Source organism: Eumetopias jubatus, unplaced genomic scaffold, assembly GCF_037043125.1.
Source record: "Eumetopias jubatus isolate StellerSeaLion01/CBP00866 unplaced genomic scaffold, mEumJub1_p1.0 scaffold_7, whole genome shotgun sequence".
In the NCBI taxonomy this organism is placed as follows: domain Eukaryota; kingdom Metazoa; phylum Chordata; class Mammalia; order Carnivora; family Otariidae; genus Eumetopias; species Eumetopias jubatus.
Genome location: NW_028274813.1, coordinates 110,672,169 through 110,691,868, shown reverse-complemented (window position 1 = coordinate 110,691,868; position 19,700 = coordinate 110,672,169). Strand labels below are relative to the sequence as shown.

Sequence of the window (19,700 nt, the reverse complement as noted above, 5' to 3'; positions counted from 1 at the left end):
CATTTTCTTGATGGAGAATCTGAGGCCTTTGGTCCCAGAGCAGGTAACCATCAGAGTCAGGGTTTTAAAGGCTATTCTACATGGGCCGAAACCAAAAGACAGTGAATATAGTAATAACTGAGAATAACAAATAAGAACCTTTGTTATTAAACAGCTTTGAAAATTAGAATCATCAATGCAAAATTCCTTGTGGTAAAAAACAAATGGATAATTATGGAACAAATACCTTTCATCTATGCAAATTAATTTTTTAAGTGGAGAAATGAGTATCTTAAAATTTCCTAATGCTATGAAAATGAGATTCCACTTAACATAATACACGTATCCAGAAACAGTTGTATACACTGAATTTCTGTAAATCAAATATTAACTACATTTACTAAAGGGCTTCTCTAAGGTAAGCAAGCAATAAATAGTTAATAAAATGAAAAATCATTTTGCAATCTGAATAGTCACTCAATAATTTATCTGTTTTGTGAATTTGGATTTACAGCAGACTCTTGACATTCCTGAGGCACACATCCGGAACCTTCTTGAATTCCCAGATTCACAAATACAGAAATGTTTATAGAGGCTCCTAGCTTTCTTGTGAATCACATTTCCATGGAGAGTCGTATAAATTTTCTGTTCCTAGCCTTATGCTACACACTACAAATGAATCACACTTTCACATTTCACTTGAGGTGTATCTCTCGCTTGGCTGCCATTTCTCATGAAAAAAAAAATTCTAATTAATTAATGAGCATATTGCCAGCGCACAAGTAAGTAGGGAACAGCAAAGCTAAATGCCCCTTCTCTGTACATGTATCTTGCAAGACAGACTTTTTAGAGCCAATATCTCAGTCAAACTTTGTGCCATGGACCCTCAGGGGACTCACAGAGAGTCACAAACCTGCAAGTTAAATCCATGAACACCTAGGATCCAAACACATTTATGAAGTTTGCTTGGGCAAGGGTGGGGGTCATATCTACAGAATCCATACAAATCCCACTGTTCTTGCTAACCCAAGAGTTTCACAACTCTGCTGAGCTTTTTGGTGATGAGTCCAGAAAATGCAATTATAGGAACCTTGGCCACATGAATGACAGGAATTTGCCTACTCATTCAAAATACCTATACTTTGTGTGGTTGGGGATGGTGAAAATCAGTTGGATGGTTTCTCTGCCTTCAGAATGGAACCCAGTCACAGTTGGTACACTGGGCACAGAGCCCGGCAGCTGGACCTTCTCAAAACACTGTCCTGGGACTCTCTGCCTCTGACTGGAGTTGAACCCCCAAAATGCCACTAACCATGAAAAACAAGCAGGACAAAGGGAAAGCCTGAGTGAATGACACAGAGAGAGAATGAAAAAAAAATTAGCTGCCATGTGGCGGGGGGGGGGGGGACAAGAAAGACATTATCATTTCAAAATATACAGCTTATACATTTCAGAACATATTTGAAAACGCTACTGCCAGATTTTCAAATTATTTATTTATACCCCTTCTTGTTCCAGCATTTTGCTGCCAGATTAATTTTCCTGAAGCTCAGCTCTGATCAAGTTACTCCCCTGCTTAAAAACCCCAATAGCTCCTCACTGCCTGTAAAATGAAGTCCAATTTCCTTAGCTTCCTATTTCAGGCCCTCCATAATCTGGCCCCAAACTTCTAGCCCAACCTTCTCCTGCACTTCTTCCCTCTATACATCCTTCGCTCCAGCCAAATTACACTCCCTGATGTTCCCCTGCACATTTTCTGTATTTTCTGCTCTTGCATCTTTGCTCGTGCTAGTCCCTCTGCCTGGAATGCCTTTCCTGACATCTGCATGTGCCCCATACTCCTCACCTTTCTAGACTCCACCTGGAGGATGCCGGGCACGAAGTAGGCACTCAGTTGTCAGTAGCTTTATACATGTGCTTTATACACATCGTGTCACTGAATCCTCACAAGAGGAGGAAGTAACTTCTTATTGTGGCCCAAGGAGGCTGGGGCTGGTGCCTCTGGGGCTGTGCCCTCTGCCCACTGCTCTTCCTGCTGCCCCAGGGCTATCTCTCTCACAGAACAAAAGGTGGCTGCATAAATTAATGCCAACATGTTGCAGCAAAAAAAATGTTTAAAGGAGAAAAAGTGCACCTTCCTATTCTGTGTGAACTTGACTTTGCTTGTCCAGTCCCGAGGCACAGTTTCATTGGGTAGCCCCTGCACAGCCCTCACCAGGCCCCGTGAGGCAGGACACCACACCAGCTGATTCCAAAGGCCCCAGAGATCCAGGGGGCCAGGGTGGGGGCTGACGCCCCAGACGCCCCTCGGCGCTCCCCGCCTGGAGATGTCATGAGCACAGACATGGAGGAAGAATGATAAACATCGCAAATGTCAGTGGCTTCAGTCCTCTGAACCCTAAGAACATGCTGAAGGGCTTTTTTTTTTTTTTAAAGGTTTTATTCATTTATTTGACAGAGAGAGAGCACAAGCAGGGGGAGCAGCAGAGGGAGAGGGAGAAGCAGGTTTCCAGCCGAGCAGGGAGACCGATGTGGGACTCGATCCCAGGACCCTGGGACCATGACCCGAGCCGAAGTCAGATGCTTAACGACCGAGCCACCCAGGCGCCCCATGAAGGGTTTTTTAAGGTAACATTTCTCACCAAGGGTTTGAGAGCAGGTTGCCCCCGCTCTCTATACAACCTCTAGAGCCTGCTTAAACAAACACAGCAACCGGGTGTAGGACAAGGCATCACGCCTGATGGATGCGGCCCTACTGAGTACGCCAAGCCGCCCACAGCTACACGCTCAGCGGACAAGGGCCCAAGCTCTTACATGATGAGTATTTGTGTAACCTTAAGACAAGAGGAATGTGGGCTGTAGGCATCTGGTATGCTTCCCCTTTCTAACTGTTGGCATCAAGAGGTAACCTGTATTGACTGGAAGGCAAGAGCCCTCCCCTCCATATACTCCCCTCCCCATGACAGGCAGGCCTCATGATCACAGCAGACACCTCATCCCAGTTCCTGTAAGTTTTCCCCCAAACCAAAAGTCCCACTGTCCTGTATACATCTGACCCATTTTTAATGGGCAACTCAATTAAAAAAAAAAAAAAAACAAAAAACGAAAAACAAACATCATCTATTAGAGCATGACTTGAGATGAAAACTGTTTCAGGGATTAACCCAAACTTCACATCACTCCCCTGGACAAAACTTGACTCAGTCCAATAAATTATGGCTCCCTCCATAAAATTTTAAAACAAAAGTAAATTCAGTAACCACGTGAAATCTACGGTTGCCCTGCTGGTCTCTTGCTCTGTCTGCTGCTGACTTCTGGACTCACTAAACTCAGGACAGGGCTTGTCTGCCTCGTGCCTCTGACCCCTGCCAGGGCTGGCCCTCTCCACCCTTAACCTACTGCCGTTCAGTCTCCTCCTCCCCAACCTGGGACCACTCACCCTTCTCCTTGCCTCCACGCTGAAATGCTGTCTGTAGCAAGGTCTAGGAGGAAAAAAATTAACTGAGCATAATGTAGAACTTTGTTTTCCCGAACCTTTATTAATTACCAAGTACCAATCTTGAGTTGGAAATTCTGTTGACCAGCTCCAAAGCTGCTGCTCAGTTATTCATCACTTCCATTTACAAAACTGCTATCTGCTTTTTGCAGTCTTTAGTTCCAAACTAGAATTCATACCGGGCCTTCCCTTGTTTTACTTCTGAGCCATTTAAACATAACCAAACACAAGTCTGTCAACAAAGGGTGGTGGTGGTGGTGGGTGTGTATCTGGACACCTCAAAGCAGAGAATGAAAAAATCCAGATTTAAAAAAAAACTAAGCATGGCCCATGGAAGGGTCAGCTGAACAGGAGGCATCTGATGCCACAAAGTAGTGATGACTCCTTGGGCTTTGCCCGGGGGAACCTACAGAACCTCACTTAGTCCCAGCACAACAGGCCCAGGAAAGTGTGTCTTCCTCAGTGGGCTGCCCAAAGGTCACCGGATACCATCAGGGGCAAGAATGGAGAAGTGGGACTCCCCAAACAGAAAAGAGAGGGACAAGTAAAAAACCCAGACATCTCTCCCAAGTGAACAGAAATGGCTGTGAATGAACAAAAGCCTTATATTTCAGGGTAATAATATATACCGCAGTCAGTAATCTTAAAGAGAAACATATCCCAGGATATACTCAGTGGCAAAGTATTCCGATTGAAAGGACCTCCAATAGTGAGCTGTTAGGGCAGCCAGGGTTTGCAGGGAAAAGGTGTGACAGTGATGCATGGGAGCTCAGGATCTGATGACGAGCGCTCTCCACAGTTCAGGCTGAAGATAGCTGGGTTTGGAAGCAGGGTAATCCGGATACAAATAATTGCCTCTATTGTTATTTTGTTTTGCTGGAGGAGATACAGCCTCAGACGCAGACAAGAAGTACAATTCCAAAAGCAGAGTGAAAACTGTTTAATACATAGATATCAGGCAATCCCGTTTTTAGAAATTATTCCCGATTTAATTCCTCCACCTCTAGATACCCTGCACCCCTGAAGGAATCTCTAATTTAAAGGATCATTCTGGAAGGTGCCTGGGTGGCTCAGTTAGTTAAACATCTGCCTTTGGCTCAGGTCATGATCCCAGGGTCCTGGGATCAAGCCCCGCATCATTATCATCATCATCATCATCATCATCGGGTTCCCTGCTCATCGGGGAGTCTGCTTCTCCCTCTGCCCGCCCCCCTGCTCGTGTTCTCTCTCTCGAATGAATAAATGAAATCTTTAAAAAATAATTAAAAAAAAATAAAGGATCATTCTGGAAATCAGGCCTGCCCCCAACTATGACAGCTATCCTAAAGTCTTCTCTTGGAAAATTATAACTAGTTACCACCTGTTGTTTGGTTTTTATTGTTAAATGTGAACATATTTTAGAGACAGCATACCATGTTATGTGTTCATCATATTTATTTGCATCATTTCCCTGATTACAGAAGTTTTATACAGGCATCTGTAGCTACACCTAGGCAATGCTTGGTGCACTTTACGAATCATTCAGGGATCTCATCTCTGTTCAATGGGGTCTCATCCCAAACTTTCAAGCAACTAAAAGGGTTAACTGGGACCTGTGTAGCCACAATCTGAAAGACTGAAAAAATGGGTGCAGACAGCAAAAAGGCAGCATACGTGTGGCCATCTCCCTTCCCGTGCCTGTGCAAGACATCACTAATCAATCCCAGTGATGGCCCTGGTTCCTGAGTCCCCCACAGCACAGCTACACTCAGCCAGAGCCAGCACAGGCTGGGGGACCTGCTTGGTAGGACTCACATACTATCTTCTAAAGAGAACAGCCACACTGATAAACAAACGGCACGCCCTGATACCCAGGGGATCAATGGAAGGAAACAAGTATTCAGCAGGCTGCTCAAGCAAGGTCCTGGGGGACAAGACGGCTGCTTTCAAATATCTGAAGGGGGAAACTGGGCCTTTCATTCACTGTGGTTCCAAAGGGTAGCCAGGCTATAAATATCATCCCAAACACTGGTGGCAACACCCAAGAGTGCGTTGAGGCAGTGTAGGCAGTAGGAGGAGGCAGGTGAGCGGACTGGGTAAACAGAGGAAGCGCTGATGCATGCTCTCTCCCTTCTTCCCGCCCAACCGTAGGTAGACAACAGATTTTTCCTTTAATCCTTTGTAAATGAGGCCCACTGACCCATGGAATGTTCTCACTGAGATTTCTAAGAAAACAGAGACGGACAGGTACGGTTGCGGTTTAATAGCTGTCGGGGAGGGGCTATGCAGATAAGGGGAGAATTTCTTCAATAAATACGTGAAGGACAGGCTGGATTTGCAATTTAAGTACAAATTGCATATTCACTGATTACTTTCTAGCTCTAAACCCCCTAACTCTAAAAACCTCTCGATGTCTGCCCAAAACTAATTTCTCGATGTCCACGCAAGGTGCAACAAAATGTCCCATCTGCTCCTTCGGGACACGTCCCTACCGATTTATAATAAGAGCCCTCTGCTCAGGGGGCACAAGGGATGAAGACCGAGTCCCAGGATTTCCCGGAGAAGTCTTGGTAGTCTTGATGTAAAAACACATTTGTTTGTTTATAGAGGAAACGGATCTGTCCTGGCTTGGTTACACAGAGCAGAGCGAGAAATTCTTCTGGAGCCCCTGAGGCAAGGCATTACTCTCAGCTCAGCAGGCTGTGGTTATGTAAGTTCTTGTTTCATCTTAATCCTTCTGTGCGATTCTGCGCCCCGGGGCAGACCATCCATCCCTTGGACTCAGTTCCTACATCTGTAGAATAGGAACACAGCAGTAACACCTGATCTCGCCCACCCCCACCAGCCACACTATAGGACGGAGGCAGTCTTTGTGGAAAACTGAGCTTTGGGGAAGAGGGAAATAACAGGACCGAGTCTCAGTATTTAATATTTTGCAATGGGTTTAACCTCCACACCAGGTTTCAAATCCTTAAAGTTATTTCATGTTTAGATGAATCTGTTCACTCGATGTTGAAATCTATCCTGAGGCTCTTCTTTACTAATTACTTAGAATGACACTGGTTCAAGTGCCAGGAAAGAAACTGCTTTTACAGGAATCATTTACACTTTCCGGAATACCCTCCAGCAGGGACGATTTTCTCCCTCAATCTTTCCTTTTCAAAATCTTAAATTGCCCGGGGAAAAGACGAACTGAGATGTGTGATTCCTATGTGTGCCATTCCTACATTCTCCTTACTCTTCAGAGAGAGAGAGAGAGAGAGAGAGAGAAACACAGTGTGGACGCCAGAAGTATGCACATAATCCTACAGGGGAGCAGGAAGGCTAGCCCAGTGACCCAGACTGTGGAGATCAGGGGTGGTGGGAAGAGTCATTCCTAACACTTCACTGCTCCCTGAGATCATCTGACACAGGGCGCAGTGGGGTGGAAAGGGTACCACGGAACCCCAGCCTCTCTCCCACACCCCTGTGTGAATGCTCCCTGGTCAACTTGAATCATGTTAGCACAATGTCCAGGAGCAAGGGGGATCCACACAGGTACAGGTCATGCATACATAAAGGGGCCTATCTACAGAAATCTTCAGAAACGTAAACACCACAAGAAAAATGGAAGAGTGATACCTGTATGTTATATTCCAATTCCAATAATCCCTCAAAGGTATTAAGAAGCCCTGTGAGCCTATGGATGAAATGAGAGTTGACAAGCCAGGTGGGTACCCTGACTTGTCATGAGTTTCTGTTATGGACCTTGGCTGGGACCATTTAGGATCCACCCTCCATTCTTGTGGTTCAGCATCTGGATTTCCTTTTCGGGAATTAATCCCCCCCCCCCCCACTGTGTATAGTCTTGGTGGGAATGTCAATCAGGGGACCCACCCCCTCACCCCTCAGGCCAAGAGGGAGGCATGTGGCTTACACCAAGCCAACTGAGCTTTTACTTGTTTCCAGGGCTTTGAATCTTAGATGGAGAAACCTGTTGGAACTTATCCATTGCAGCACTAGCACGCAAAGGAAGACCATCAATTCTGTCCCCCTGAACCCCCAGAGCTTCCTCAATTTCTGTCCTTCACCAAGCCTGGTTCTGCACACTTCCTGTTGATTCTCTGACCTCCTGGCTATCCTTCCAATAAAACCTTTTTTTTTTTTTTTTTGACTTAGCCAAAATCAGTGTCTGTTGCTTGCAAAAAAAAGAAAAGAATATTAACCAATACAGATGTCTAGCTTCTGGACCTATCTGAGGATTTCTGGGCCCAACAAAGCCCTATGATTCTAGATGATTCTAAAAATGATGCTATGCATCTGAATCTTATTCTCCCTAAAATTCTCTTGTTCCTCCATGGTCAGGAAGAAAGGGTAAGAAAAATAAAATGAGAGAGAGAGAAAGAGAGAGAGAGAGAGAGAGGAACATCACCTCGTTCTAGAAAGTTCTATCATGTCCCTTTCCGGCTGACCCTTCCTCACTCCCATAGGTAAACACTATTCTGATTTCCATCACCCCCGCCTATTTTTTCCTGTTCTAGAACACCGTGTAAATGTAATCAGACAGAATATTCTGAGATTCATCCAGGCTTTTATACATATCAGTAGGGTGTTCTTTTTTTCCTGCTGAGTAATACTCCATTGTATGAACGTACTTCAGTTTGTTTACTCAGTGTCCCGTTGATGGATATTTGGGTTGTTTCCAGCTTTGGGCCTATTAGGAAAACAGCTGCTATGAACATTCTTCAACAAATCTTTCTTATGGACCTATGACTGCTTTCATTTCTCTTGAATAAATGAATTTTTATTAAATGCTGAAGAAGCTTTCTTAAAAGTATAATACTTTGCAGAGAAACAATAATATACTTTCTGAGGGGAAAAAGAAAATGCCTATTTTTCTTTTAGAACAGGATAGGTTCATAGATACCATCCTATTAACCCCCAACTCCCTCTTCAACAGCTTCATTCTTTCCATCTGCACACACCCTTGTTTCTCAACCATTCTAAACAAACCTTTCTCTCTCCCCTTAAACTAGCAAACACTCTCAATATGACTTTTTCATGGCAATTCTTTTTTTTTTTCAATTCCCAGTCGTGTTCTCAACAGCCCATCGTGGATTTATTTTCTCACTTCTCATTCTCTCTTTGACCTCTTGCACTGTTTGGCTGTGTTAACCGGCATTCACTCTCTCTCTTCCTCTCTCTCCTTTCTTGCTTTTTAAGAAAAGCTAAACTTTAATTACTCAGTTAATTTTTATCATGAAAACAGGTAGCCAAAAACTGGTCTTAAATGCTCACAACTGTACAGATCCTTCTCTTGGCTTCCATACACATTGACAAGAGAGATTCCATAGCCAGACTCTGGGGTTTGAACCTGGCTCTAGCCCCTGCTAGCTGGGCGACCCGGGGCAAGTTATATAACCCCTCTGTACCTCTGTTTCTTCTGTAAAATGAGGCTGACAATAGGACCCACCTCACAGGGTTATTGTGAGCATTAAATGAGCTAGCACTTACAACTGTGCCTGGTATGCAGTAAGTGCTCAATAAAGACAAGCAGTTTCTACTACCTCATTTGATCCTCATTGTGGTGTATGTGATAAGAGAACTTTATAAAGCATGGTAGACTTCATTAATACAAGGGATGAAACCATAGCATTATGATGCCTTCCCTTAACAACCCTCTTTAATGGTTGAGCCTCCTTCCCCTGCTTCTTTAATGTGGACATACTGCAAAGCCGCCTCCTTGATGTCATTGTCCTTATGATTCTATACTCTCTTGTCTCATCCGTTGCGGTGGCTTTAATTATCACACCAAGTCCAATGACTTCAAATACAGGTCGACAATCATTCCACTTCAGTACCTCATCCCCAACTTTCTGCTCAGCATCTAGCTACCATTCATTCAAACTCAACGTGTATAAAACCGAAATCATTGTTTTTGTTTTCACAAAGAGGTTGCCCTCGGGATTTCTCTTTGTCCTCAATGATATACTCATACACCAAATATACGTGGCCTAGTCTTGCCAGTTACTCCTAGCCATGTATAACAGAGCCCGAGAGTGGATCTTGTTAAGGTATCACTGGAACACTCTTCTTGTTTCCCTAAGGCCTATCCTGTCCTCATGGAAAGGTTCATAATGACTACAGACTCTGCAGGAGGGCTGGGCTGTGGGGGTGAGCATGCCAGGTACCTGGGAATGAAGCTGCTCGATTAAAACACGAGCATCCTCATCCCGGTCCAGCAGGACTTGGTCCCAAGCCTTCCCGCCTCATGTCCCACAGTTTTGATAACACTGTGAGTCAAATCTGCAGAATAAAACTTCTTAAAATAAAGTGCTGGTTTGGTCTGTTTGCCCACTATTTGCACTTTTGTGCAGCTTGCCCCATGCCCAAACGTGGTGTCCATACCAGGGCAGCCTCCGGGGCTAGCGGAGGAAGCAGGAGCACAGCTGGGCACCTGGGCACCTGGGTGTCAACGTTCCATCTCTGCGCCTCTGAGCTTTACTCAAGGGGAAGAACTTGAGCTCAATGGCTCGGGGCCCTGTGCCCATGAGAGGCTGTGTGGCACCTTTAATTTCCCTGGAGCAAAATCTAGTCTTGCAAGCAGCCTGGTCAAAGTCCCCTGGATGTCTAAGGAAGGCACTCGAGGGATTTTGTCGCAGCTTCCTGCCTGTGCTAGTCATGAAGGGCAGGTTGTGGATATTCCATTTCTCCTCTGAGCACACAGAGGGATGGCACCTCCTTGCTGCCCTTGAAGTTCAGTGTGACAGGAAACTTGCTTTGGCCAATGAGATGGGAGCAGAAACAACAGGGATGGCTTCTGGCAGAAGCTTTAAGAATCCATGCATGATTCACTTCTCCCCTGTCCCCACCTCCATGGAAGCATAAGGTGACAGGCAACCTCTGCTAGCCTGGGGCTCCGAACGAGCAGAAAACATACTCCGTTACACAGGTAGCATAAGCAAGAGACAAACTTGGCTTCATGAAGTCACTGGGACTGGGGGGGTTCTTTGTTACTGCCGCATAATCTAGGCAATCCTAAGGGATAGCACGGCCCGCTCATATGACCGGTCAGCAACCTCCAACTTCTAACTCCACCTCACCTCTGGCTTTTAGATTTCCCCTCTATTGAGTTCAGCCCTCAGGGCCACAAAATGGACTTAAGCTACCCACACACCAAGCTGTCTCCTGACTCATGGATGAAGACTGATACCTACAGGTAGCCCACAGGGACCCGGCAAAACCCTGGCCTCTAATGCTACCCAGCCCCAGTGCCCTAGGCATGAAAATAGGTACCATGTTCCCCACTGTCAGCACCTACACCAGAGTCTTCCTACTAATGTGGCCCATGCCAGCTAGGCCGACCGCATAATTTATTGTCCAAAATGATCTTGAGAGTGAAAGGGGACTGGGTGACAGGCATAAACCTCTGCTGTCCGGGGCACACAGGGACGCGTGGACACCCTAACTCCGACGCCATCATCTCTACGGTCTTAGGCCTAGGGGGTATGAGAAAAATGCCTAGAGGCACTATCTCAGGAGAGAGCACCATATCCAGGAAATGTGATTTAAGGCCGAAGACGAGGCATGTGGTAAAATGAATGTGTTTATCAGAGTGTACTCTGCTTTTACTATTCTACGTGGCATTGGGCTGAGTGGGTACAGCTGTTTCTCTAAGCAGGCGCATGCGAATAGCACTAGGCGTCCAAACGAAACCAAGAGCCCCGTGCAAAATCCAGCCGGGAAGTCTGAACACCCTGCAGAGGCATGAAGAGCGTCTTCCTCCCGCAGGTCAGCCTGGGAGTCATTTAAGAGGAAGAAGGACAAAATCAAGAAAACAATCTTAGCAGCAGAAAGAACTATGGAAACAAAGTCAAAGTAAATACAATATCAGGGACCATGGGCTCCTCCTCTCCTGGGCACCTGAGACATATTAATGTCGGTAAATATTTTCAAAGAATGCTGAATCTTCTAGACCAAGTAACACATTGTAGACGGTAGTTGATTTTTCTAAACTGCTGCTATTTTGCATTTTCCTTTACTTTGTAAAATACCACGATTCTAATTGGTTCTCAAAATCTTATGGCTTATGATCAAGAAGTAGATAACGATTTTTGAAGAATCTGTTTTTCTGTGTCCCAATACAAAAGTTCTTTGCAATACACAGGGCTTTGGACACAAGACCCGAATCTATGAGGGCCTGACAGGAGTAGGGGGCCTTGGACAGACATGGATGGCAGATGACCAGCCCAAACTACGCAGACAAGGTTCAGCCATGCGTTTCAACTCCAGGCAAAACAATGGAGTATTCATCGCCCTGCTGGAAGAATCCGCCCTTCCTCCCAGGTAATCCCAATAAAGCAGCTATTATCCACCGCAATAAATATGCAAGGGTGTGGCTCAGACAAAGGCCTGGGTTACTTCTCCAAATGTTCACTGAGGACCACCATTGTTCTGACACAACAATGTAGCTCACAGTTTATAAACGCAGCCACGATTCTGTCTCTTAATTTAGGTTAGAGCCACCACCGCTCATGGGGTCCTGCCTTCTCCTGGGATTAGAGGTTCTTGACCCCAGCTACCCATTAGAATCACTTGGGATCTTTAGAAAAATCCTGATGCCCAGGCTGCACCCTAGACCAATGAAATCACAATCCCTGGGAGCGGGGCCCAGACGTCAGTATTTCCAGAAGGCTCCTCGATGATTCTATTTTTTTTTTTTTTAAGATTTTATTTATTTGAGAGAGAGAGAGAGAGAGAGAGAGAGAGCACAAGAGGGGGGAGGGTCAGAGGGAGAAGCAGACTCCCTGCTAAGCAGGGAGCCCGATGCGGGACTCGATCCCGGGACTCCAGGATCATGACCTGAGCCGAAGGCAGTCGCTCAACCAACTGAGCCACCCAGGCGCCCCTCCTCGATGATTCTAATGAGCAGCTAGGGCTGAGAACCACAGACTCAGGTAGACCTGGATCTGTCAGATGCTCACTTACTGTAGATTCGTGCCTCACTTCTCTGGGCACCCCCTGCTACTGCTCAGACTACCCCCACTTTCTGATCTACTTGTGTGGGCAGACCTCAATCAATCCAGAACCTAGTTCTTTCCTCTTTCTAGGAGTTTCCTAAGGCTGCATGACAAAATACCACAAAGTTGGTGGCTTAAAACAACAGAAATATACACTCAGAAATTTAGTTCTAGAGGCTAGAAGTCCAAAAGCAAGATGTTGGCAAGCCATGCTCTATGCCAGGATCCTTTCTTGCCTCTTCTAACTTCTAGTGGTTGTTGGCAATCCTTGGTGTTACTTGGTTTGTGGACATATTACTCCAATCTCTCCCTTCATTGTCACTTGGTGCTCTCCCTGGAAGTCTGTGTCCTTTGTTCTTATAAGATCAGCAGTCCTACTCGATTACGAGCCACCCTACTCGGGTAGGACCTCAACACCTTCCACCTGCAGTAACCCTGTCTCCAGATAGGGACACCTTCTGAGGTTCCAGGAAGCACAAGGTTTCAATCCAGGACACTCTTACTCACCCATATAAAGCAAATCTTAGATTTTATCTTCATCGGAATGCATATAAGACCTAGCTCACTGGGAGCACAATGCCTTTTAAAACATGTTTTTATCTTGGAATCATTTTAGACTTCTAGAATGGTTGCAAAGATAGTACAGAGAGTTCCTGTATGCTCTTCACCCAGCTTCCCCTAATGTTAACATCCTATAAAACCACGGTACACTTATAAAAACTAAGACAGTCACACCAGGACAATACTGTGGACGTAACTATATACTTTATGCATCTTTCACCAGGTATCCCACCCATGCCCTTTTCCTGTTCTGGGATCCAAATCAGGATACCACCTTGCATTTAACACAATGCTTTTCAGGATGAAAAGGGCCCCAGCCAAGCTCTGATTCATGGCATCAAAACTTCACTTTAGGCATCTTTCCCAAGCTTGCCCTCTAGCCTCCTAGCCAGCCTCACATTTGCATCTAGCCTCCCAGCCAGCCTCACATTTGTGTCCAACTGACTATGTTTCATCTCTTCTTCCTTCCTGTTTGGATCTGGTAACCCGAAGTTTTTAGTCAAGTTAGTTCTTAACAGTTTCGAGGTCATGGGACCACTTTGAGAATTTGTGAGAAGCTACAGATTCTCCTCTGAAGAAAATGCACAGACAAAAACCATTTTGCATCCAATTTCAGAGCAGAAATCAACCTCCCTCTTCCCCCAGGGTCCCCACTGAGACCCGACTTCCCATAGTTTGGCTTCCCTGGGCATTGGTTTTGTGATGAAATCACTATGAAGCCCTCTCCCAGGACAAATTCTCCAGCTCCTGGACGTGACCACAGTACTTTGCACTCTGGGTTTTGGCCAATACCAGGGGTCCCAGCCACTGCCTTGGGCCAGCAGTGGACACTGAGAGTGGCTGGACTCTCTGCTTCTGGCCAACTTGACCACCAGTATTTAACTCCCCAAGGTTTGGTTGACCCTTCCCCTCTTCGGAGCCCACTTTCTCTGGGATGGAAGGAATCTCCCACTCCATAAGTGTAGGATGGAACAGAGAAGAGATGCCTTCTCTGTTCAAAAGGCATGTATGTCATCACTTCGGTTTCAACTAAGAAAAGTGACTCTGGGATCCAGAGCAGTATTATCAAGTTCTTTCAAAATCAGACCTGCTGCCATTTTGAAAGGGCAGGAACCTTGATACCAATGCCTGCCTATGGCATTTCAGCTTTGGAAACAGCATGTGAAGCCCCCCCGCCGCCACACAAACAACTCGCAACTCTAAAACCCTACACGTCCTCTGAAGCCACCACAGAAGCCTGGAGCAGGAACCAAGGAAAAGGGAACCGTCCCCACTCAATCCTCACAACCTTGGTTTGAACGTTTCGCTACCCCCAGTTCCTCAAACGCTGTTCTGTCCCCCTCACACGGTCATCCTCAGACGCTGCTCTTTTCTATCAGTGCCTCTGAGCTAGACTACTACCTGCAGGCTCTCCTGCGTCCTGGGGCCATACTTTGCTCCCTATTGCAGCTTGAATCAGGATCACACCAATTCCTCCAGCATCAGGCAGAAGGGAACAGGGTTGGGGAACAGACAAGAATAATTCCTCTGGACAGGGCTAGGTCTAGTCTTACCTTCTGCAAATGGTTCCCATTCATAGAAGCGGCCCATGAACGGCTTGTTGTTGTAGGATGCGCACTGGACCTCCCGGATGCTTCTACTGCTTTCTGGACACACCTAATAAAACAGATATTAAATATGCAGTTAGTGTCTGCATCTTTTCATAGCTCCAGTCCTGTCCCAGAAGACCTCTCCAACTTTAAATGCCAATCCTTCTCCACCAAAAGCAGTGTTTCTGAAACTGTGCGGATCACCTGCATCAAAAATTTAAAATGCAGATCTCAAGGCTTCATTCCAAGTTTACTAAATCAGAATCTTTGGAAGGACACTAAAATTTTAACAAGCTCCCCAGGTTAAGCTTTTGCACCATAATTTGAAAACCACTAACTGAAACCTTCTGCTCCTGACAAATTGGTCTGCTCGCCTCCCCCACAAAGGCCATCCATTTCCATCTGTTTGACTTTGTTCGTGCCATTCCCGGACGTGGGATAATATTCACAGCAAGCATGTACAGAATCCTTACCATGTACACGTGCTGCTTTAAACATATTACACTTACTAATCCTCGTATTACACTTTAATCCTCATGGTGACCAATGAAGCCACTCTGATAGTTTTGCAGATTTTTCACAGATGAGCAAACTGAGGCACAGAAGAACCCACACAGCCAGTGAGGGCAGAGGCTGGAGTTAGGGCTAAGTGGTCTGGTGGCCACCAGGCTGCATCTCAGTGTCCTTCCCATCTTGTCTAAATTCTCTCCACCATCTAACGTCACAGCTCCCAGCCTTTAGCATGCAAAAGAAACACCCAGAGATCTCACAGGAAATGCAAAGTCCTGGGTCCCTCCCCCAAGGATGGCCAGTCAGTAAGTCTGGGACGAGGTCCAGGCATCTATATTTTATCAAATTATCCAGGTAATCCTGATATACTAGATGACTCAGAGAAAATATCCAGCTCCCTGTGGTTTATCTCTTTCTTATTTATAAATGATAAATATAAGCAAAGTGTGACATGAAATAAATATGAAATATAATAATAAGATCAGAATCTCTAATTCAAATCATGGATAAAGCATGATCTAACTTTCTTAAAACCTAAGTATACTCTTATTTAAGTGTGGGGTATGTGTCTGTGTGTTTTAATAATCAGAGGAAAAGGAATCTGGCCCCTTAAATATTAAAAACCCTGTGTATAAGAAGTCTCCGGAATAAACTGTTAATAAGGTAGCTCAAAGTTCTGAAGGTTTTATAAAGAAATCTACGGTATATGTCAGAAACACCAGGTCTTTTGAAGAGGAAGGAACAAAGGGAGGAATAAAACCAGGTGGAAGGAAAAGCATCTCTTGCGTGATAAAGGACAGTCAGGCGAGGCTGCTGGTACAAACACCCGGGTGGTCATAACCCTGCTGCAGCCTGAACCAAACCATATGGAGCAGGAAGCTATGGGAAGCAGAATGTGGTCGAAACTGGTGGGGAAGAAAGGCCCGGTGGACAGGCTGGGCTGAGCTCTGACAATCAGTGAGAAGCCAACAGGCCGGGGAAGGCTGTCTCCTTGGGCGCTGGAAGCCAGGCTGCTGGTGGCCCCCAAGCCGGAACCGTGTAGGCATCCAACAACACCAGCTGTCTCCATGAAGGACTTGGCATTGAGATGTTTTTGACAACCCTTAGGCCAGAACCAGAGCTTGATGAGGATATGATCAGTGGGGTGACTTGGGAGAAAGAATCACTAAGTGATTTGTTAAAAACACAGATTCTCTTGGGTGCCCGGGTGGCTCAGTCGGTTAAGCATCTGACTCTTCATTTCAGCTCAGGTTATGATCTCAGGGTCGTGAGATCGAGCCTCGCATCGGGCTCTGTGCTGAGTGCGGAGTCTGCTTGAGATTCTCTCCTTCTCCCTCTGCTCCTTCCCCAACTCATGTTCTCTATCTTTCTCTCAAATAAATAAATAAATAAGATCTTTTAAAAATACAGATTCCCAGGCCTCGCCCCAGTGGGAGGGGAGGGAAAGGGCCCAGGAACATATGCTTGAAGCAGTCCCTCGCTGATTCTGGCCCAGCCAGCCTGGCACCGGACCACGGCAGCAATGAAAGACCACCCCCAAGCCTCAGTCTTACTCTGCGTTAGTTAACAGGCAATCACAGTGTTGGAGCAGTGATAGTCAGACCCAACCCTTCACTTTATCGATGAAGACACTGAGGCCTGGAGAAGAGGCACAGCCGGCCAGAGGTCACTGTGACAGAGCGACAGAGCCCAGAGCCTGATCACCCACTGTGGCCCTAATCAGAAACTAGAGATGAGCTACTGGGTTGCATTTTTTTCATAATGGAAACAGACCAGAACAAGTGGGCAAATATCCTGTTCCTCAAATAACCACACCTATGGAAAGCCAAGCTGCTCGGCAGTGAGGCTCCAGCCAGAAGCCACCCTTAATTAGTCTGGTGGCAGTTATCAGAATTGGAAGCTACAGACCACAAAAACCCAGCCAGGCTGCTTAACCCCTTTCTCTTCCATTAGCAAAATATGCCAAGAGGCTAGACCATGAACCAATGCATCTACAGAATTATTCTGAATTGCTCAGTACTTGATGATATAAATGTATATTTCATGACATGGAAAGTAGTCCACAACCCATTAAGTGAAAAAAAGTGTTAAGCGATTGTGTGTGTGTGCGTGTGTGTGTGTGTATGCACACACATAGAGAAAGAAAGGTTAAAAGCATTATCTCTGGAAGGTGGATTATAGACTTTTTCTTTTCACAAAGAAAAAAAAGTTTTTGGTGTATTACACTAATTTTTCTGCAATAAATATGTAATATTTGTGTAATAAGAATGGATCATTACTGAGCCCGTTCAAACACTTTGGCCCTTTGCCAACTTTACATGTGCTTGTAGTTTATAATCTTACGGTATATCTTAATGCCCCACTGATGCTCCTACTCCATCACATGCATCCGCCAAGCCAACCAGTCACATGTGAGGGATCATTCAGGGCCCCCTGCCCCAGGTCACCAATAAGTTCTTTATATCTGAGCCTGGCCCAGTTACCTCCTGAGGCAAGGGGGGCTTCATGTGCCATTGGACCCACAGTGGGGGGTCAGGTGCTGAGGCAGCAAATCCACCTCCAGTTGCCCAAAGGCAGCTGAGCCCAGCAGGTTGCCTGTGGTATCCAGCCCATGGTGAGCACAAGAAGATGCTGCAGGAGATGACCAGGAGCCCTGGCCTGGTCCTGTGTGCTCCCCCAGCAAGGACTCACAGGATGCCACGTGAGCTGCCAGTTAGCATGTAGGAGAGGGCCCAGGCCAGAGATATTCGAGGCTCACAGGGTCCAGATGTGGACATGGGTCCTGAGATAAAATTACAGTAAAGGTGATGAAGGCAGAAGCCTGGGCTGATGACGACATTAAGAACAGCTCACTTTTACTGAGCAGTTACTAGATGCCAGGCACTCCACCGCGTGCTCCTATGTATCTTAGCTCATGTAATCCTCACCACAACTATCATACCCATTTTATAGATGAGGAAGCCAAGGCAGCAGAAAGCTAAATGAGCTGCCCAAAGCCATGGGCTGATAAATGATGAAGTCAGGATTTGAACCCAGACACTTTGGATCCAGAACCCATGCCAGTAACCACCATACATGGTGCCCCTCGAGACTGGGTGGACAGCAAAGTGAATCTGTCACAGGTCCTCAGACAAGGGGGCCTTAACTCCTTGCCTGAGAAGTCCTAGTGGCTGAGGTCAGATTCAGCCTCTGAGGCCTGGTGGAGTAGCCTCAGCTGTAAAGATCAGGCAGTTGTGGATTGAGGATGAAAACCAAGCAGGCCAGGGAAATTCTGCTTCATGTCTTGTGTGGGTTACATCTGTTTGTACTTGTCATACTATTATCAATATATGATCTCCTCTCATTTTAACAGACTTTCTGAAGTTAAAACTTCCAGGTTACAGATCATTTTACATTTGTTACATTTTAAGTGGGCTGTTTCCTGATGCCATAGACTGAGTCACCCTCACCTTATCAGTAACTGTCTCTAGTTTACACTGTGAGTTGGCTTTGGGCAGATTTCCTGCAGACACTAATCCTTTCCATGGACACAGATTCTTGTAATCTTCAGGCCAGAAAAGTGGGACAGGGAAAAAGCTGTGCAGATAGAGATCAGGCTCACGCAGGATGGGGCTAGCAAAGAGCAGCGCTTCATTGCCATGTAATGCCTCTGGGAAACCTCCCTTCAAATGACTTCCGTCCACCCAAAAGAGGGAGGAATGTTTCCACTGGTCTCTTATGGGAAAAGGAATAAAGATGGACTTTGATATAATGAGCTGAATCCTTATAAAGCACTTCAGAGCCTATCCAAAGTTCCATCTAGACAATCGCCTAGGGTTGCTATGAGTTACAAAGAGTATTATGGAAACTCGGGCTACGTTCCTAGAGACCCCAGTTAATCTGAGATGACAAGTGCCTGCACCTAACTGCATTGCTCAAGAGGCCACTCTTGGTGATCGTATACTTACCTCTTGATAAATTAATTACTTTCAGTTCCTCAGTCGACCGAAGGGTGTCATCCCCAGTGAAGGTGGCACCGAGGAAAATAGGACCTTGAAGTCTGCCCGGGTCAGACAGGCATCGTTCTTATCCTTTGCATTGCTCTGGATTCAATCAGAAGACCAGGGACCAGCCGACAACATATGATGTATTTAACATCCCTGCACTGCCAGGGAAAAGTGGCTGGGTGGCCTTGGGCAAAGCACTTCACTTCTCCAAACCCAAGTTACCGCAGGTCAGTAGCAAGCCGCAGCACTCCCATCCCGCAGGGGTTTTTTGTGAAGACTGACTTAGTAATACATTAAGATTTCTAGTTCATAATAATGCTCAGTAAATGTTAGCTGAGCTGGAATCTAAGCAGACATCAAAGATGACTCCAGCAGTTCCAGAAGCTTCAAGTGCCCTGACAGGTAGCAAACGTTCCCCTTTCTCTTCCCCAGCTGGAAAAAGGGGTTTGGGTTTCCAGCTGCAGGATAATACAACCACGGATCGAAACTGCTTAGAAATTATCCAGCACATTTTTCAAATATGTTTCATATCTGCTTTCTCAAATCACTTGGAACAAATTCAACCTTGCAAAAACTCTTGCCACCTGCTACCACTCCTAGT

The 19,700-nt window shown here is 45.9% G+C and overlaps 1 protein-coding gene across 1 annotated transcript in view; it reads right to left on the bottom strand.

Moving 5' to 3' along the window:
• THSD4 (thrombospondin type 1 domain containing 4) overlaps positions 1–19,700 on the bottom strand; it is a 580,073-nt gene that overhangs the window by 423,711 nt on the left and 136,662 nt on the right. The window contains exon 6 of the mRNA XM_088025131.1: positions 14,568–14,670. Within this exon, the coding sequence (XP_087881257.1) occupies positions 14,568–14,670 (103 nt within the window). The remainder of the gene's footprint in view (positions 1–14,567; positions 14,671–19,700) is intronic.